At 44.0% G+C, this 21,425-nt stretch overlaps 1 protein-coding gene across 4 annotated transcripts in view; it reads left to right on the plus strand.

The window, feature by feature from the left end:
- The window catches only part of NCOA6 (nuclear receptor coactivator 6), a 44,097-nt gene that overhangs the window by 13,881 nt on the left and 8,791 nt on the right, over positions 1 to 21,425 (plus strand). For all 4 annotated transcript variants that reach the window (XM_066199176.1, XM_066199174.1, XM_066199177.1 and 1 more), the window contains 8 exons: positions 1,563 to 1,718; positions 2,287 to 2,409; positions 3,804 to 3,932; positions 4,749 to 5,564; positions 8,311 to 8,457; positions 9,409 to 10,528; positions 16,170 to 16,291; positions 17,188 to 20,169. In XM_066199176.1, coding sequence (XP_066055273.1) covers positions 1,563 to 1,718; positions 2,287 to 2,409; positions 3,804 to 3,932; positions 4,749 to 5,564; positions 8,311 to 8,457; positions 9,409 to 10,528; positions 16,170 to 16,291; positions 17,188 to 20,169 — 5,595 coding nt within the window. The remainder of the gene's footprint in view (positions 1 to 1,562; positions 1,719 to 2,286; positions 2,410 to 3,803; positions 3,933 to 4,748; positions 5,565 to 8,310; positions 8,458 to 9,408; positions 10,529 to 16,169; positions 16,292 to 17,187; positions 20,170 to 21,425) is intronic.

Raw genomic sequence — 21,425 nt, forward strand, 5'->3', positions numbered from 1 at the left:
GAAACAGATGATACAATTTTTCTATGTAAAATATTGGAACATTAATAACAGAAAATATGGGATTGTTCAAACCTCCACAAAAGGGAGTTTTAAAACTCCTCCTGCCATGTTTCCAGCCAAAATCAGGTTTATAGGTAGAACAAGAATTAGTTTAATAATTCCATTACTGTAGCAGCAAAAGGGGCTTGGTGAATTAGTGGTGAACAAGAGCTTCCTAAATAGGAATGAGTGTTGGCATTCTTAACTAACATGTTTATCAGACTCCAAAAATTAGCAAGTGTTTAGTAAATCTAAGGTCACAGTGGAGGAACTGGCTGATGAACATGTGGGTCAATGCTTTCTGTTTTGAGAGGAACTTTCTTCACAGAAAGATACAAACTGAACACTTATTAGGCTATATTGGAGGTATATTTTTAACTATCCTTAACTGCATCTTGTAGCAATCATTTAGGTAGGTGTCACTTTGGGGAATGTAACCAGCATAACTGTCCAACCTTTCTGCTGTTACTTTGAAAACCACTGATCTTTGTAGAAATACTCATTTGTAGAACAGATTTTCAGAAAACCTGCAAGCAAATACTTCGCGTGACTTTGAGATGCTTTTTGGATTTGAAATACTTACCCAGAAAACGAAATAATAAGGTAGAAATCAATGAAATATTGCTAGGAGTCTGTTTGCACTGGTCTTATTAAAAAAAATGATTGCACAAGCATTTGTAGAGCAAATATTTCAAACATTTCATTCCTGTAGTCAATTTTTTCCTGCATCCATCTGGTTTACAAACAAATGTACTATATCACAGGGCTGGAGCCCCTCTGCTCTGGAGCCAGGCCAGGAGAGCTGGGGGTGCTCACCTGGAGAAGAGAAGGCTCCAGGGAGAGCTCAGAGCCCCTCCCAGTGCCTGAAGGGGCTCCAGGAGAGCTGGAGAGGGACTGGGGACAAGGGATAGAATGTCAGGACAAGGGGGAATGGCCTTAAGATGAAGGATGATTTTAGATTTTAGGTGGGCTATGAGGAGGAAATTGTTCCCTGTGAGGGTGGTGAGGCCCTGGCACAGGGTGCCCAGAGCAGCTGTGGCTGCCCCTGGATCTCTTGAAGTGTCCAAGGCCAGGCTGGATGTGGCTTGGAGCAGCCTGGGATAGCGGAAGGTGTCCCTGCCCGTGGCAGGGGGTGGAATGAGATGTGCTCTAAGGTCCCCTCCAAGCCAAACCTAATACCTATAATTGTGTGAAATCTGTTTTATTAGATATTTTATTGTCTTTCCAAAGTAGTTTATCCACAGAATATTTCAATTTTTGAGTAATACTATCAAGTGATTGTGTTGTCTATTGCATTGGTTATAATTTGAGTTGTTTTTTTACTGGTAATTTTTTAGAAAATCCCTGATGTGGTTTGGCAGCATTGGTTGCTGTACACCTCTGTGGGGAAAAATCTGAGACTAAGCACTGGCAATTTTCAAACCCAAATATGGTATCATTGTTTAAAACGTTTTAACCAAGTTGTTCCATCAGATGTGTTTAAAAACTGCCTTTGCACTGACTTGAATTGTTTTTCTTTGAAGAATCCAACAAGTTAAAAGTGCAGAAGATAGAGCCTTGGAACAGCGTTCGTGTCACCTTCAACATCCCCCGGGAAGCTGCCGAGCGGCTGCGAATCCTGGCTCAGAACAACAACCAACAGCTCAGAGACCTGGGCATTCTCTCAGTTCAGATTGAAGGTATTGCATGCTGAATCTGCTTCCAAAGCTCAGATTTAAGTAGACTCATAAAGCACTTTTGTGTACTTGGTTAGCATTGCAAAACTTGTAAGTTACTACTTTGGCTTTAGTGAAAAAGATAGCTCAAGACTTTTATTCTTTCAAGAATAAAATTTACTTATAATAAAAACGAAAGCTGGAAATGCCTCAGGCACCAGGAACCCTCCTGAGAAATGTCTTCTGTGTGTTGACTAGGGAGGGGTTGGCTGATTTTCCTTCCCTGTTGTTTTATATGAGGCTTTCTTTAAGACAAGTTTTCAGTGGATTTCGCAGTTACCATATCTGTTCTGGACAGTTGTCCAGGAGCACCCTCAGGATGAAAACAAGGGCAGGTAATGCTTGTCAGGACATTTGTTCTTCTTTAAACTGGAAGCCAGAAGAGCGGTGTGATGTGTAAATGTCCTTCTAAAGTGCGCAGTGGAGATGAAGCCTGTTCTTCCCTCCTGGGCATCTCTTAAATGTCCTTTTGCACATGTCTGTGTTCTGCTTTTCTGTCTGTTCCATTCACCCAACGTGTGCCTTATTTTAGGGGAAGGTGCTATCAACTTGGCTTTAGCCCAGAGCAGGAGCCAGGATGTGCGGATCAACGGGCCCCTGGGAGCGAGCACTGCCATGCGCCTGGACACGGGATTCCCCATGCAGGGGGGGCAAGGTAAATCCCCTCAGGGCTTCTTTGTGGCACATCAGACACTCAAAAATTTACTGCTGTGCTAATGAAACTCCACTGGGTACAGCAATTATTGTTTGCAGAATTCTAATTGCCATTTAAATTAATGTCTGTTCTTGTTCCGTGCTGTCAAACCATGTCCTGTGTTATGTAAATGAATTGTTGGGTGTATTGTGTCCCACAAACATTGGAGTGATTTTGGCAAGGCCAATCAGTTTGTTTTTGGGTATTTTGAGGGTGTGGTGGTTTGGAGTTTTGTTGGTTAGTTGGTCTGTTTGGGGTTTTTTAAATACAGCCTATTGAAGCAGATGAGTTGAGTGTAGTGAATTCACTTTGGAATATGCACAAATTTTCACAGTGTTCTGTTTGGTTCCCTTAATGGAAATGTGCATAAGTTTTTATTCAGTGTACAATAAACTGACTTAGATTAAATCCATTAGAATTATAGGAAGGACAGGACACTGACATTGTTACTCTCTTCTTATTTTCTGATAAGCTTTTGAGATCTGTTCAGAAAGAAGGAATTTTTGTGGAAAGGTGTAGTTTATTAACTATATTTTAGATCATTGTACATTCATAAGGAATTTTTAGCTACAAAACTCAGATTTGACTAAGAGTTTTTATAAAGACAGCTACTATCTAATTTATTAAAATAGCTGAATCATAAGGCAAAATAAATAATTTTTTAGTAAATAGGATTTAAAGCAATTAAGCCAGGAGCATTTTTGGTCAGTTTATCTAAGATGCATTTGTGGTCGTTGAGGAGAAGGAAGGGAAAGAACATTTCAATTGTGTAGAAGCCTGATTAAACAGTAGTGAAATCTTTGTCCTTAACAAAGACTATAACATTTAAAGAAGGGCTCTACTCTCCACTGTGCCAATCAGCACCTTCATTTCCTGTCTGCAGGTCAACAACACAACAGCAATATAACCAACAGGGCAACAACAGCAATCATTTTAGAAAATTATAGTCTGTAGATTTTTTTTTCTCTCTTGCAACATCTCAATTACTTTCTAGTTTCGGACTTGGCAAAAGCCTGAGTTAGGTGTACAGCTTTGATACAATCTTGTCACTTGGTGCTTTCAGTGATAGATCAGGCTCGCATTAATTCATGAGTCCGTAGTGTTTCCTTTTATACTCTTTTTAAAAATTTGGTGTTAGAGCTACAGCATGACCTGAACTTCTTTGCTTGATACCAGGGAATCTGAGCTTTCAGACAGAGAGGTGTGTTCTCAGGTAATTTTGGACAAACAATTCTCGAAGTCTAAAGCAATGTTTTACTGACAAATAAACTTTTCTCTTGTTAAAAGAAAAAAATCTAAAATTCTTCTCTGTATAACTGCAAGACTTGAAAATTTCCATTTTTTTTTTCTTTAAGGTTTAATAAGAATGAGCAATGCTGCAGCTGTCATGATGTCCCAGGGTGGAAATGTGCCCTCCTCTATGGTGCCAAGTGGTGCTGGTGCTGAACTGCAGCCACGAACACCTCGGCCTTCCTCACAGCCAGGTGGTAAAATTTAGTCATAATACTGGTCTGAAAATATTGTTAAACTTTATTCTTCAGCACACAGGCTTGAGTGTGTACTCATGAGAGTACTCCAGAATTGTTCTGGAACATTTTCCCTGCCTTTCTGGGAGCTACTCCTTCTGTTAAAACCTCCCTTCCCCCTTAATCTGTTAAATTTTTTCAAATAATTTGGATGCGTAATAAGTCACCTGCTTGCTTGGTATTTTGTTCAAATATGTTGAGCAATGACAATGCTATTTTTGCACTTGAACTGTCATGACTGAGCTTTATGTTTAGCTGAAGGTAGGAGAAGGATTGATTCAATGAGGCAGGAATATTTCAGGTGCTTTTTTGCCCTCTTTTCAGGACAGGTAGATAGTCCGGTAGGTTAAGGGTTGGGGGTCTGGTGGGTGTGAATGTTTAGGGTTTTTTCTTCACAGGTTCCCCAGGGGAGTGGTCATGGCACCAAGCCTGACAGAGTTCAGGGAGTATGTGAATGATGCTCTTAGTGCTGTGGTTTAATTTTAGGTGATCCTGCCAGGAGCAGAGATTTGGACTCAATGGTCCTTCCAGCTGAGATACTCTGTGATTCTGCAGTTCTGAGCATGTAGAAGGCTCACATCAGTCTGTGGCATTGTGGGGCTGTTGTGCTTTATTTTAGAGGATATAAATTGATAAGACCTGGCTTCTGTGGAATATGAATTTTTTTGCAGAGTAAGAAAATGCAAGCAAGCAATTTAGCGTTTGTTGTTTTGGGATGGGTTTTGTCTACAGTAGGCTTTTTTAAAAAATTATTTTCATTTGCTATTTTATTAGATGCAATGGACCCACTCTTATCTGGGCTAAATATACAGCAACAAAATCATCCATCTGGATCTTTAGCTCCCCAGCTCCATTCAATGCAGTCAGTTCCTGTAAACAGGCAGATGAACTCAGCCAACTTTCAGCAGCTACAACAGCAGCAGCAGTTGCAGAATCGGCCTCCCCAGCCACATCAGCAGCAACAGCAGGGGATTCGACCTTCATTCTCTTCACCAGCACAGGTTCCAGTTCCCCCTGGCTGGAACCAGCTTCCTTCTGGAGCACTTCAGCCTCCTCCAACCCAGGGAGCACTGGGTACATTGACAGTAAACCAGGGTTGGAAAAAGGCCCCGTTGCCTGGACAAATGCAGCAGCAGCTTCAAGCAAGACCATCTCTAGCAACAGTACAAACTCCTACTCATCCTCCACCTCCATATCCTTTTGGAAGCCAGCAAGCTTCCCAGGCTCACTCAAACTTTCCCCAGATGAGCAATCCTGGCCAGTTTACTGCTCCTCAAATGAAAAGCCTTCAGGGAGGACCCTCAAGGGTTCCTACACCACTACAACAACCCCACCTGACCAACAAGTCTCCTGCTTCTTCTCCCTCCTCCTTCCAGCAGGGCTCTCCTGCCTCATCTCCAACCGTTAACCAGACACAGCAGCAGCTGGGACCAAGGCCCCCCCAGAGCAGCACTCTTCCCCAGGGATTCCAGCAGCCTGTCAGTTCTCCTAGTCGTAACCCTATGGTGCAACAGGGGAATGTACCCCCCAACTTCATGGTGATGCAGCAGCAAAACCAAGGTCCACAAGGTTTACACCCTGGTTTAGGAGGTAAGAAGTACTGACACCTTCTTTTATTTTAAAAGGAAAAGAAACATAAAGTGGCTAGGACTAATGTTGCTGTTAGTTCTGAAAAGATCCTTTATGAGACAGAATCAACGAATAGATGGAATATGAGGTGAGTATTGGTGAATGAGCATCAGCATCACTTTGGTTTCTACTCTGTCTCTGTCCTGCAGTGTCACAGAGATGCCCAAAGGGTCAGGGCAGAGTTGCTGTGTGCATTGCTCTTATTTCTGCCAGTCGTCCTGTTGACAGCTCTTCTGTTGCCCTTAAGCAAGCTCAGACTGTTCAGAGATGGTGTGGGGGTTTTGTTTAGGTTTGGGGTTGTTCTTTTTAGGGAGAAAGGGGAGGATTTCTTGCAAGAGTGTAATGAAAACTTTTTCTCTCTCTTCAGCTTTCTCTGTCACCATTTACATTTTCTATATAAAATAGAAAGTGAAGCATTGTTGAAAAATTGAAAGTGAAGCTCTAGAAGTGAAGCATTGTTTTGCATCTTCCTTTCTAAGCTGTGGATGTTTCTTCTTCACCCTGTGTGTATTTGTTACCAGTTTCTTCCTGTATAAAGAGGAAAGAGCTATTATTACTGTGCTGTTGTACTGCCTGTCCTAAAATTAAGAGGTTAAGGGATGTTTTAATTTTTCATTTGGTTGTGTTGTCTTTAGTATTCTCTTTGGACCAAAGCACTCACTTCTTTTCCTTACTACTCCTAGAGTACTTCTCTAACAATGAAGGCATTTCTTTTGTCAGTCCCAGGATCTCTTTTGTGTCCTTGCTGTTTTTTTCCCCTTGAGCCCTTTGTATTTCCATGCAGATTTGTCCTCTTTCTCTTTGCTCACTCATCTGTTCATCTTCCTCTCAGATGGCTGTTCTCAGGTCCCATACACCAGTTCTTGCTTAAGCCTTTGAAATAATTTCTTTATGTACTTATAAAATATGGCCCATATTCTTTGTCCACCTGCACACACATAAGTACATTCTAGTGTCTTACATTCTCATGTTGTACATCCAAAATCTGTCCAAACACTGTAAGGAATTCTTGTTTCTTGGTCTACTGATCTGGACAAGCTTCTTGTTTACACTGTTTGTGCCATGGGTCTTGTTTGAATTCAGATGAATTTTCTTTGTTTCAAGATTCTCTCGGGATCTGCCAGTGCCCTACCCTTGGTCTACCTTATTTTGTCTCCATCTGGAAGTAGTTATTCATTATTTATTATAGTCACATTTCCCTACAGTTTTGCCTCGCCAGCTATATGTCTCCAGCAGAAATCTTATCCATGACCTTCAGCCACTATAATCTCTGTGTTCTGCTTCCTAACTAAACCTACTACAAACAAACCTCATTTTTTTTGAGTTAAAAGTCATGCCAGAAATAAACTATCAAAATATGTTATTTGGTCTTACTGTAGACCTTATTGCTAAAATCAACAATCCTGCTGTGAGCTGTATCCTCAGGTGATTTTAAAAGACATTCCTAGGTTTCAGAAAAGCTGTGTTGCTCCCACTGCTGAGATTTTTGCCTGACTTCTGTGCATGCTCATTCTTTGCTGCAATTTGTATGTTAATTTGTCATTCTAGATCTTTCCATTTTTAAGCCACCTTACATTTCAAGGTTTGGTATAAATGAATGCATTCAAACACTTTGCATTTCACACTGCCAATTTAGCAAATCAGAATTTATATCGGATTTGGAATAGGCCAAGCAAACACCCTTTCTTTTTTTCTCAGTTCAAGCGCTGCTACGCGCAAAACTTCCCTAGAAGTTTAGCAGAACTAAGGCTGGAATCCAGTGATGTGGGGTTTCAATAAGTCTGTTTCTCTATTTGCAGATATATTTAGTGTTTGGCCTATAGACTTGATTACCTAGAAATACTAATTGCAGCTTAAGACCAGATAATTAGCACAAGCAGTAAAATTAGGTGTGCAAGAAAGCTGTGACTGCAGACGGAATTGAAGTCACATTCTGGCACTGGGTCAGGAAAATAAAGGGGCAATGGGCAGGATTGCTTCAAAGTCTGAGGGATTGTGTGGACAGTGAGTTAGAAAGAAGTGGGTTCTCTTAAATCCATCCACACTGCTGCTCATGTTGGCAGGTAGAGGGGAGGTTTTTCTCTTTGTCCCAGGGCAGCAGTGATTTTTGGATGTGCCAAAGTATGGATGTTGTGCCACATAAGGGCCTCAAAGAATTCCTTGCTCTTGCAGCAGGAATAGCAGAGTTACTTGAATGAGCAGCAGGTCTGGATGTACTGAACTGTGGGTTTCCTCAGCCCACTCTGGGATGAAAAGACCATTTGACTGTGTGCACTGATAAGGAGGGTGTGCCTGGTATGTCAGAGTTGGTGAGAGGAGCACATCACTAACAAAAATACCAATTATTTCTGTTTGTGTACATGGAATAAGTTAAGGGTGTGCGAAGAAATGCAGTAGAGCAGAAAGCAACAAACCATTAATTTCTAGTTTCTAAAAGGTCAAACGTGGAGTTTTCACCTTCTCTGGGTAGTAAGTTTTGTACTTAAATTACAGTTTGAAATTAGTCATAGTAATTTGTTAGACAGAATTATTGCACAGGTAAGAACTATAAATGTCTTCAGTGGATTTTGTATAGTGGCAAAAAACAATTTCTGCCTAAACCTGTCATATGACAACACAGACTCAAAGGTATTCTCCAATTATAGATTTTGTCAGTTTTTCATTTCCCATTTTCCATACTAACTAATCAGAAAATTCTCATGTTCAGGAATGCCCAAGCGACTCCCCCCGGGGTTCCCTGCAGGCCAGGCTAACCAGAACTTCCTGCAAGGTCAGGTGCCCTCCACAGCTCCGGGAACACCAGGGAACAGCGGAGCGCCGCAGCTGCAAACCAGCCAGAGCGTGCAGCACACAGGTCTGACTGCAGTGGGGCGTTCCTCAGCTTTTTCCATTTTCTCTTTGTAGCACATGATGCCTTTTCCTGTGTCACACGGGTCCCAAGCCATTAAACTCCTGCCATTAAGGGAGCTGCTGGCTGGGGCTGCAGCAGCACTCTGGGTGTAGTGCTGGATAAGGAAAAAAAAAAGCGTAAGGCTGCTCATGTTTCTCAAAACCCAACAATTATTGATGAGGACTGCAAGTCTGGGCTTCAGAAGCAGCTGTTGAGAAATTGAATGGAAGGTAGCACTGAAATTTGGAGGCAAGGGGTGATAAAGATACAACACAAAATGAACCTCTTGTCCAGAACAAAAAAAAAAAAGGTGTAATTCTTTTAGAAGCAGAATAGCAAAACAATCTTGTTCTGCTTTGAAAAGATTATTTATTACTTCCTTCAAAAATTGCAGAAGTCTGCTTAAAATGTGAAAATGAAATCTTTAATTCACAAATGTCTGCCTCCATTTAACAACTCAGTTATTAGTCTTTTGGCTGGATTACAAATACCCTGATGATGTCATTTTGTCAGTACTCTACATGCATTTATTCTTTACCCATTATAAAGTAACCTAAGGGTTTGAAGCTCATTTTGATTAGGAATTACTATGCTGAGTTGGGTGACATTATGGAAGATTTTCGAACTTAGGTGTAGATAGCAACTGGAATTAAGTTTCTGTTATGTCTTTTGCAGTGGGATACAGGGGAAGTATCAGTCCAAGTGTTATTCTGAGATGTATGATGTTCTGTTTTGATAACTAACATGTACCTATAGCATCAAACTTCGCATCCCAGGACACCAAATACATGAGATACGCCAGTTTATTGGAAAAGGGAGGAAAGCAATTTTGGAGTACTCAACATTTAAAGGTGTGAAAACTCTTGCGCCACACCAATTAGTTTCTTACTGGTATTTTCTTTTTATCTGCTTAAGGTGGCCAAGGATCTGGACCTCCTCAAACTCAGATGCAAGCAGCACATGGCCCACCAAATATGATGCAGACCAATCTAATGGGACTTCATGGAAATATGAACAACCAGCAGGCTGGTGCTAGTGGGGTGCCACAGGTTAACATGGGCAACATGCAGGGACAGCCTCAGCAAGGACCACAGTCCCAGCTTATGGGGATGCATCAGCAAATCGTGTCCTCTCAAGGACAGATGGTGAACATTCAGGCTCAGGGATCGCTGAACCCTCAAAACCAGATGATACTTTCTCGAACTCAGCTCATGCCGCAAGGCCAGATGATGGTGACACCTCAAAACCAAAATCTTGGTCCCTCTCCCCAGAGGATGACCCCACCCAAACAGATGATTCCCCAGCAGGGACAGCAGATGATGTCCACACACAATCAGATGATGGGACCTCAGGGCCAGGTCTTGCTACAGCAAAACTCAATGATGGAACAGATGATGACCACTCAGATGCAAGGAAATAAACAGCCTTTTAATACTCAAAACCAGTCCAATGTTATGACGGGGCCAGCTCAACTGATGAGAGGACCAACCCCAAACATGCAAGGAAACATGGTGCAGTTCACTGGGCAGATGATGGCACAGCAAGGCCCTGTGAATGGGAATCCTTCTCAGGTGATGGGAATTCAAGGGCAGGTTCTAAGACCCACTGGACCTGGTCCTCACATCTCTCAGCAACTTGGGGATACTGCGACCACAACAAACAACGATGGGAACTTGACACAGATATTACCTGAGGTTCCTGTGCAGCAGCCAAACATGGTGCCTTCTCATATGCAAGGAATGCAAGGAAACAACAGTGCTTCAGGGAGTCATTTCTCTGGCCATGGGCTGCCTTTCAATACAGGGTTTAGTGGAACTCCCAATGGGAATCAGGTTTCCTGTGGGCAGAACCCTGTGTTTCCTGTCAATAAAGATGTGACGCTCACAAGTCCGCTCTTGGTTAACCTACTCCAGAGCGATATCTCAGCAGGGCACTTTGGTGTGAACAACAAACAGAATAACCAGAATGCCAACAAGCCAAAGAAGAAGAAGCCTCCAAGGAAGAAGAAAAATAATCAACAGCTAGAACAAACAACGTAGGTTTAATATTACAGTGTTTTTTATAAGGGGCATGAAGAAACTCCACAGGCATCTTGTCAATATTTTATCAGCAAGTAATGGGTGAGAAAGGACTTGTATTTTATTCATGTTGTAGCAGTTTCTCTCAAGAGTCTGTCATTGGAATGTTTGTTCAAGATTAAAAATGACGTGCAAATATCCAAACTCAGTTATAAACCCAATTCTACCTGCACTGTTCCTTACCTTTACTGGGTGAAGGAAGTTTAGCATGTGGCCCATGGTGCCACAGCCCTTGGAAGATGAGGCTGCCTTTATTAAGCAGTCTGACAGCCACAATCAAAGGGTGGGAAGTGCATTCAGAAGAACTAGAAGCCTCTATATAATGTGTGCAGGACAGATTTTGGGGGCTTGTTTCCTGAATCATGTGCATATCCTGACACATTTCTGCCTGGAGTTGAGCTAGACTTCTCAGTTGAAGCTGCAGTTAGAATTTATAGGGAAGAATGTGGTACTTTCTGGGTATGAAATAAACAAATCCAAGCAGTGCTGGTCCTCCTGGCCTAGCAGAGATCAGGAAGGGAAAAAAACCCCACAGCTCTTGAGAGGGAGAAGGCCAATGGAAAAGATTGAAAGATAATGAATGAATGTGTCTTAGTGAAAATACAAGATTGCAGAATCTCTGCCTTCTTTGGCCAGCGTGTTCTTTCTTGGCCAGCTGTCTTGTAGCATTTGCCATTGACAGTTCACTATGATCCAGCACAGGGTAGTAGCTGCTGCTGCTGTGTCATTATCCACCTCAAATAGTGAAGGCAGATATGCTTTATTGAATTATTCTAATGCTACAGATGAGCCCCCTTGGGGCATTAACAGGAATCCACCTGACGGTACTTCAGGGGATTATTTTCAATCAGGGAAAAATGGGAAAAATTTTAAAAATTTGCACAGAAAATTATAACACAGAAATATCCAAAAATTAAAATTAAATTCTTAGAACCAAACAAAATGGTGGCAATAGCACGTGAAGCTCCTGGTGTGGCTCCGGTTCCACCAGTTTGGCCCTTTTGAATAATCATGTTCTAAGCCTGAAGTTTATGCTGCCTTTCCCAGGGACACATGTTCAGTTCAGTACAAAAAAAAAGACGACACTTTTCCCTTGGTTATTCAGTGTGTAGCTGCAGTGTGCATTTTCTGCAGTGTCAAGATTCCTTCGAGAAGATGAAATTAATAATCTCACGGACATTTTAATTGTGTACTGAAAAACATCATCTATAGTAAGTGATCTTCTGTGACAATCATTAATTGGCTTAACTAGTTCAGAAATAAAGTGCAGAAATGCTGTAAGGTAAAGCAAAGCATGCTAATTTAATAGGCCTTGGAAAAAGGCTTTTCAAGCCTCTGCTGTATAGTTGTATACAGTCATGGTATGGCTTGTCAGGTCCTCACTGTTGCTCAGTGATCTCAGATTACAACTGGAGGAGGACAGTCTGTGGCCAGATGTGGAAACCTGGGTAAAGTAACTTGGCCAGCACCAAGTGTGTGGCCAGTCTGCAGCTTTGGGGTGGCTTAAAAACCTAACACAGACACCAGTTCCTCCAGTCCAAATATATTCCAATAAAACGATGGTAAACCACTGCTGTAGCAAGTGCCTTGCTGTGGAAGTGACAGAGCATTCAGAGGGAGCAGATAAGCTGGCACCACCTTCTGAAAAAAAAATCCATTAACCATTAAAGAAAACTGTTATGATTTTGTTTTCATTGGTTTTACTGATGAGCACCCAGCCTCAGAGTGACCTGGGAATATCAATACATGTGTCTTCCTCTGAGAAAAAAAAAAAAAGTTCTTCCTCTGAGCTTGCAAACCTCACAGGACTATTTGCTCATTAAAAAGTTTTCACAGTAGAAGTCTCGATTATAGCTTTTCTAATGAGCTATGACAGCTCAATTCCAGCTCCTAAATAAGGGTTTGAATCAGATTTCGGTGTAATTAACAAAGGAACCAGAATGTTGGACGAGCATTTTGGTTCTACGTGGACTATATCAATACTTGAACCTTGCAGAAGCACTAAGAAGGGAGCTGTTCCTAAAAAAGTTCCTGAGTTTATTCTCCAGCAAAAAGAGGGAGACTGCAGTGAAAGCTGGCTGTAACACCTTCCTGCCTCCCTCACTCTCAGCTTCTCTCACATTGTTGGGCAAGCTCAGCATTTTCCTGCCTTGGAATTGGCAGGAATGAAATCTGATTTGGATCACTTTCTCTTGCATTAAGAAGCAAATTGGATGCTTTTCATCTCAGCTTCCTCTCTGTCATTCTTCCTCAGAAATTTTAGAATTCAGAGCAGCAAACCTTGTGTGGCAATGCAGCTAATTTGATAAAGACACTAAAAGTCATTTCTGAAAATAATAACATAGTAACAAAAGTACAATTAGTAATATGGATTACAGTCTTGTTGGAGTGTAAACAGGATGAGTGAGCTATTGAAAGAGTTTATTCAGCTGAGACTAAAATAGTTTCAAGAATTTGTTTAATTGAGCAACTTGGCATTGAAATGAAACCCAGGACATTTTGGTTGTTTGAAAGTATTTGCATCTGCGTGCTGAACCTGAAGACTGTGGGTAATGGGATGTAAACTGAGGAACAAGATGCTAGATGTGAACATCATGCTGATGGGACTGTGGGTAAAATAGGTTGGTTAATCCTATTCAATCCATGCACAAACAAGTAGTTGTTTAATGTTCCCCTGTGCACACACCATGATTATCGGGTGCACTGGTAGAACAGAAATAAGCCGCTCTGGGAGGTCATTCTCAGTGCTGCCGTTCAGGTTGCAGTGTCCAGTGCAGGTGGTGACAGCACTGCAGGACAAAGAGGCTTTTTCCAACCAGACTCAGAGGGTTTCACTGCAGGTCTGGGGGTGCCAGTTCCTTGGCAGAGCTGGGAAATAACCTCACTCGGCAGCAGGGGAGGAACCTCTCTGTACCCCCAGAGCTGCTGCTCCTGGGCCGGGCTGGGTCTGCCACACCTGTCATTTTAGGTTTGCTCTCCTTATGACCCAGCTGCCACCTTCTTTGGTTTGATTGGTTTGGGTTTTCCTGGAGTTCTCACTCCACCCTGATGAGGGATTTGTTTCTGAAGGTTATACTTCAGAGTGCAGCTGGTAGAGCAGAGGTACTGCTGATGACAATCCAGACTGTACCTGGCGTGAAGTTACTTTTATGTATTTTTTTTTACATCTAGAGTAATAGAAAATGTTTTATCCCTCACACAAGCATCTGGCTATTCATATTCTGGTTATTTTTCAGGAGTGGTTGTTGCTAAACATGCCCGGTGAATTTCAGCCACATTTAAGATTTAGTTGATGTTTAAATTTTTCGGCAATGATAGAAGCAGACTTTCTTACCATAGCTGCTCTTTCTGGCAAACCAAGCTCAGGTCTGTTCTGCCAGATTTGCACAGACCCATCTGGCAGGAGATGTTTGCTAGGGATCCACTGTGCACCAGGTTTGTTTTCTGGGTTAAACCCGTCTGTGCAGTGATGCTGTGTATCAGCTTTGAGCTGAACTTTAACTGTAGCATTTTTAATATCCCACCATTGTAAATAAATAGCAAAATTGACAAATGTGAGATTGCATTCACAATTTTAGGCGTTCTTTCAGTTCATATGGCTGGCACCTGCACCAAAGGCTGCAACTCTTCTGGGTGATTTTGCTGCCAGAATTTTTGTTTATTTGTGGCTGTTAATATAATGCTCTGGGGCATATCTGCGTTTTGCCAGTTTTCATCAAATTTATTGGTGGAGGCATGTAAGCCTACACCACCTACATGACAAAAACTGGTGGTGTGCTGGATTAGACACAGCATTGCACTCCAGGTGCTTTCCTTGGCAGTATTTGCCCTCAGCAGCGGTGACTGGAACAGTTCTGCGTTTGCCCTATTTTCACCTTTCTTCTCTCTTGGTGTATGTACTCTCCAGTTTTGACCCACAAAAATTCAGGGATTTCCAGTCACATGCTGCTTTTTGAACATTGATTAGATAGTTGATAGAACATTAGGACAGGCCAGGGTGTCTCCATGACTGTGTACAGCTTTGGGTCAACTGTACAGATGCCAGAAACTGTTATTCTCAAGTAAATTGAAATAGGATCAATCTCCCCACCATTATGTATGGAAATTTCTTATTTTGCTGGAAGTGTACTTTTTTTGATGTCTTTAATTTTAGTTTAGAGCTTTTCTTACATAGGACTTCCCATAACCTTCATATATTCATGAAGGTGATAAGCAGTTTAGTTCTTCTACTCTTCATCCCTCTTTGTTTTACATCCTCTGACCATATATGTTGTTCACTATAGAAAATTTGGGTTTTTCTAAGCCTACAAAAGCTGTCTTGATTATATCGAAGTATTAGGCATTGAGTCTGCACAGTTTTAAATTGTCCTAGAGAGTCTCCTGGAGCATCAGATTCCTCAGGAGAAGGACTTGGGGAATGCTGATGGATAAAAAACTGAATGTGACCCAGCAATGTGCACTCACAGCCCAGAACCCCACAGAGTCCTGGGCTGATCCCCCAGTGTGGGCAGCAGGTCAGGGGGGATTCTGCCCCTCTGCCCCACTCAGGTGAGACCCCACCTGCAGAGCTGCCTCCAGCCCTGAGGCACAAGAAGGACACTCCTTTGGAGAGAGTCCAGAGGAGACCACAAAGATGCTCAAAGGCCTGGAGCCCCTCTGCTCTGGAGCCAGGCTGGGAGAGCTGGGGGTGTTCACCTGGAGAAGAGAAGGATCCAGGGATACCTCGGAGCCCCTCCCAATGCCTAAAGGGGCTCCAGGAGAGCTGGAGAGGGACTTGGGACAAGGGATGGAGGAACAGGACAAGGAGAATGGCATCCCACTGCCAGAGGGCAGGGATAGATGGGATATTGGGAGGGAAGTCTTCCCTGTGAGGGTGGGGAGTCCCTGGCACAGGGTGCCTAGAGAAGCTGTGGCTGCCCCAGGATCCCTGGCAGTGTCTGAGGCCAGGCTAGACGGGACTTGAAGCAGCCTGGGATAGTGGAAGGTGTCCCTGCCCGTGGCAGGGGGTGAAATGAGATGGACTTTAAGGTCCCTTCAAACCCAGACCAGCGTGTGATCACTCACAGAGCCCCAGTACCACACAGGTCTGTGCTCTGGAGGGTGGCTGCAATGCCTGACATGTCAGTGCTGTTGTGCTGTGATGTTATCAGAGGTTTTGGACACCCTGAGTGAGTCACTTTTGGGTGCAGTACTGGAAGAAAAGGTTCTACCATTAAAATAAATTAAAAATGCATGTAACCATGGCACTTGCTTATCCATACAGATGTCACAGGAAAGCCTGTTTAGTTCAGTTGAAATGTATGTAGCTCTATAATTTGAAATACCCATTGGCATTCTCTTAGTTATAAAGCTCAGATTCACGGTAGAAATAAATGTTTAAGATCAACAAAGCAACAGGCAACTTGTTTCCTTTTCAGTAGTACTTCAGGCAGTGACTATACACAGACCTGGTGTGTGTGTTCCAGTCCGGCATCAGAGGCATTTCAGTGGGTTATTCCAGGTCTGTGCACAGGGCTAGGAATTAATTACTTGAGTACTTAGTTATAGAAGCAGAAATCAAACGCTGATGGATCTTAATTGTGAATATTTTTCTTTCAGTTCTTCAGATTCACGTCCAGCTGGCCTGGAGGAGAGTGATCAGTCATCAATGTCTGGAGACCAAGGAATGAATTTAGATAAGTCAGGCCCTAAACTCTCAGATTTTGCAAGTAGGCCACCAGGTAGTAGGATTTTTCTGTGATTATCTGCATGTAATAACTATGGGAGAGCTTTTAACGATCTTTGTGACAGTTCTATTTTATTTATGCTATCACACATTCAAGTTCAATCTTTTTTCCTCCTAGTAAGTAATTGGTATCATTAAGTGTTTTCTTTGGGGTAGCTCAAAATGAAGAGGTGTCCTCATTCTCATTTATCATCCTACAGGTATCATCCTGAGTACTGTAGCATTATTCAGCAGTAACATAACTGATAAAAAAATGTTGTGTTTCTAGCTGTAGCACAGACTGATGTCTTAAATATTTAGCATTGACCAATAGCTGATTTTTGATAAGAAACAGTGGTTGTAGTTGGAATGATCCTTTGCATGTAGAGAGGATTAAATCTGAAGTCTTGCAATAGGATTTATATTATAACCCACAGGGGGGGTTCTTAGCATGTTTTTGGCTGAGTAACACATGGCAGATTCTACTTTGTACTCAAGAAAATGTCAGGTCTGTGGCAGGTGTTCTGATCCATGACTCCTGGGGGCTGTCATGACTCTGAAGTTAGTTTTAAGGAGTAATAATTGGTGAAAGTCCAACTCTGCATTTGACAGTGAAAGGAAGCCCATGGGTAGTTGCAGAGACTTGTCAGGTGGTGTGAACCTGGGTTAGCTGATACAACACACTAAGAGATCTCCAGTTAAATCTCATGCAAGTCATGCATTAAGTAAAACTATTTTTATGAATTAAGTAAAATATTTGGCTTTGTTTGTAAAGCCTGTTTTGTTAATGTGGCTCTCATCCAAGAAAAACAGGTTCCAGGCTGTACTTTCTATCCAATCCTATTTCTGCAGAAATTCTGCTTCTTCTGATCTTTGATTGGTTTTAATGCCTGTGTCATCCTGTTGCCTTAGGTTATCCATCTCAGCCGGTGGAGCAAAGGCCACTTCAGCAGATGCCGCCTCAACTCATGGCACACACGCAGCAGTCCCAGCCCCAGCAGCAGCAGCAGCCCCAGGCAGCCCCACAGCAAGGCCAGGCACCCCCCCAGACACAACAGCAGCAGCAGATGATGATGATGCTGATGATGCAGCAGGATCCCAAATCAGTCAGGCTGCCTGTGCCCCAGGGGGTTCACCCCCCGAGGGGGCCCCTGAACCCAGATGCCCAGCGGATGCCGATGCAGCAGAGCGGGAACATGCCAGTGATGGTGAACCTCCAGGGGCCTGGGCCGGTGCCTCCATCTCCTGACAAACAGAGGATGGCCCTGCCAGGCAATCCTCCTCTGGGAAATAATGCAAGAAAAATGGTTTATCCAGATAATGTACAGAATCCTTCCAGCTCACCTCTCAGAGAGGTGTCATCAGTATCCTCTCTTCCAGAAGGTGGAGCTGAGGGCCCTCCAACGTCAGGAGCTCAGAATAATGTGACATCTCATCTAGTAGTTTCACAGAACCAGTTAATGATGACAGGACCCAAGCCTGGACCATCCCCACTTTCAGCTGCCCAAGGTGCAAGTCCCCAGCAGCAGTCTAGCTCTCTGTCTAGTGCACTTACACACCATTTTCCAAATGTTGCTGCCCCATCACAAACTTCAAGGCCTAAAACCCCAAACAGAGCTAGCCCAAGGCCATATTATCCTCAGACTCCTAATAACCGTCCACCCAGCACAGAACCCTCAGAAATCAGCCTGTCTCCAGAGAGGCTCAATGCTTCTATTGCTGGTCTGTTCCCTCCCCAGATCAATATTCCTTTACCTCCTAGGCCTAATCTCAATAGAGGATTTGATCAGCAGGGTCTGAATCCCACTACTTTAAAGGCCATTGGACAAGCCCCATCAAATCTCACAATTAACAATCAGTCCAGTTTTACTGCCTCACAGTCGCACAAGTTGGAAGGTGTGGTCATTAATTCGGGCAAACAAACCAACGCTGGAGGAACAAAGAGAGCAAGCCCAAGCAATAGTCGAAGGTCCAGTCCTGGATCCAGTAGGAAAACTACACCAAGCCCTGGCAGACAGAATTCAAAAGCAGCTAAATTATCATTGACAACTCAGCAGAATCCATCTCTCTTGCAGAACGTGGAATTACAGAGAAATATGATGGCTGGTCCCTCTTCTTTGCCTGTGACCACAAGTTTTCAAAATAACTCCATGCTAAGTAACCAGAATCCTGCAGTTTCTGTACCTGCTGTGACTGGCATTACTGAAGACAATAAGGACAATAATCTTAGTGTGCCTCAAGATACTGAGAGTCAAAGTGCACAAGGTGTCCAAGGTAGCAAGGACCAGCCCAGTACGGAACTGAAAGGCGTCCTTACTCCGGAAATGAAAGTGCTGGTTCCTGAGGAACAGGCAAAAAAAGATGGGCAAGCCTTAGATAGCAGTAAGCTCCCGGTCATGGAGGAAAGTAAAGCCATGGTATCTCCAGCTATGAGGGAGGCACCAACTTCTCTAAGTCAACTTCTTGACAATTCTGGAGCTCCTAATGTGACCATTAAGCCCCCTGGGCTGACTGGTCTTGAAATGGCACCAATAGTCCCCACTGGTGAGGAGCTAAAGAAGATAGCTGTCATTCCTCCACTGCAGGATTCATCCTTGAGCAAGGAGCCATCTAATTCACTTAGCCTGCCTCAAAATAACGAGCCCTGTCCAAATCCAGGGCACCAGGAACCGGAAGAAGTAAATGCAAGCATGGCACAGAGTGCTCCTCCAGTAATGCAGAGGCCTGTTAGCTCTTCTTCTATTTCAGGTCCTTTACCCCCCAACCAGATAACAGTTTTTGTGACTTCCAACCCAATTACATCTGCTGCTAACACATCAGCTCCGTTGCCATCCCACTTGCAATCTGCATTAGTGTCCACTGTTGTCACCATGCCCAACGTGGGGAGCAAAGTGATGGTTTCGGAGGGACAGTCGGCAGTTCAGTCCAACACCCGGCCGCAGTTCATCACACCTGTGTTTATAAACTCATCCTCAATCATCCAAGTGATGAAGGGCTCGCAGTCCAGCACGATTCCAGCAGCCCCCATGACTTCTAACTCGAGCCTGATGCCTCAGTCGGTCGCGGTTGTTGGTCCTTTGCATATCCCACAGAATATCAAGTTTTCCTCCGGGCCCACTCCTCCCAGCACCTCATCTACCACTCCCGTGTCCAGTATTCCCACCAGCAGATCACTCGTTCTGAATCCCTTGGCATCTTCTGGCCAACTGCCCTCTTCTGCTCCAACTCCTTCCGGTATTTCTTCACAGCCTCCTGCTCAGCAAGGCAAGGACTTCAGCCCAGAGGAGACTTCCCAAGCCGCAGGGTCAGGTGAGCAGTGCCCTGTGCCAGCAGCCCAGTCGGGACCTGTTGTTTCCCCTCTGCTTACGAGCAGCCCGGGATCTGGGAACAGACGCAGTCCTGTGTCATCCAGCAAGGGAAAGGGAAAGGTAGACAAGATTGGCCAGCTCCTGCTGACTAAAGCGTGCAAGAAGGTCACTGGCTCCCTGGAGAAAGGGGAAGAGCAGTATGCTTTGGACGGAGAAACAGACGGTCAGGGACTAGAAACGTCCGTCCCAAACAGTTTGGGAACAGAGCAACCGGCAGAACTCGATAACAAAAGCGGGACACCTCCAGCCCCCAGTCTTACAAAACAGAGCACTTCTGGGCCCGGCAGCTCGAGCCTCAGCCCCGCGGCGGCCGCTCCCTCCTGCGCGTCCCCGGGCGCGCCCCCGAGCGCTCCCGCCGCCGGCGCGCTCCCGGCCGCAGCCCCTCCGGGCGGAGCTCCCGCGGCGGCGCCGGACCCCGCGGGCCCCAGCGCCAACGGCGGCAGCCCCGGCGGGGGCCCGGAGCCCAGCGGGAGCGCCGGCGCCGAGGAGAAGCCCGCAGCAGCCCCGGAGCTGCTGCAGAGCGCAGGTGAGTGCGGGGCTGCGCGGGCCGGGGAGGGAGAGGGGGAGCGAGGTGGCTGCGGGACGTCCCGGGGGCTGCTCTCCGTGCCGCTGCAGCCAAGGCTGGCAGCTGCTTTTTTTGTTTCTGACGGCTGAGTGATACACAGGCTTGTATTTGCCGAAATCCGAGTTCCGGATGTTTTATTTCACTTTCCGTTTACTGCTGCGGTGGGATATTTGTCACGAGCATATGATTCTGTGATTTCGTGTAACTGTTGGAAGCGAGGAGGAAAAGTGGACGTATCAGTCGTGACAGATACTTGGGGTCCCTTTTATACTGGTAGATAGACTGGTATTCTGCTTTGGTCTTGCCTCAGACTTCTGATTTTGTAAATGATTTCAAGTTCTTCACTTAATTATGATATTTCGAATTAATCCTGATAATACTGTTTCCCTCTCTGAATAACCTTCATCCTCTAGGGAAATTGCTGAATAACCTCCAGAACAGAAGGAAAAAACTACCCACACCAAGCCTCCGTTTGTCTAGCGAAAAACTTAAACTCTCCTTTCAGAGAAATCAATGAGAAAGTTAACTGCATTCAGTTTGAAAGCATGAAATACCTTTACATCTGAGCTTTGCTATTTTAATTCGAGCATCTGGCAGACTTTTTGTATGACATTGATGCTATTTCTTGATGCCATTTTTAATTTATTGAATCTGGTGTGGATATAAGCCTATCACTCTTGAAGTGAGCCGAGTGAGTGTTGTGCTTTACAACATGAATTAGACGCGGAAGATAAAATCTCGGATGATAAAATCCACAGAAGTCAGGGGAAGTGAAAACTTCAGCCTCAGTGTGACTTTCCCCATGGCTGTTGGGTGCCATAGCTGTATGCCACTGGAAAATGGAAGCTTCCTTTGAGCTTCACAGAAGGAACTCTGACTTTCTAGGAAGTGATAGTCTTTATTTAGGCAGGGGTATGAAACTTTTTGTCTTCCTGTTCTCAGTAAGTTCACTATCACGTAGAAGACTAGAGAGCATTAGCCCAACAAAAATTCTTTTTCCATCTGATTTTTTTACTTGGCAACCTAAGAAAGGTTAAGTCATCATCTTGTTGCCAAAGGCCTTCAAGGGCAACTCCGGAGCATATTGTGCACTTTAATTGAAAGAGTGAGGGCATTGATTCGTTAAAAATGTACTATTTTCCCCAAGAATCTCTGTTGAAATGAACATTAAAAAAAAAAAAAAGGAGACTAAACTGTTGAAATTTTAGGATTTCCTT

Source organism: Chamaea fasciata, unplaced genomic scaffold, assembly GCF_029207755.1.
Source record: "Chamaea fasciata isolate MVZ Bird 193981 ecotype frontalis unplaced genomic scaffold, bChaFas1.0.hap1 SCAF_17, whole genome shotgun sequence".
Lineage (NCBI taxonomy): Eukaryota > Metazoa > Chordata > Aves > Passeriformes > Sylviidae > Chamaea > Chamaea fasciata.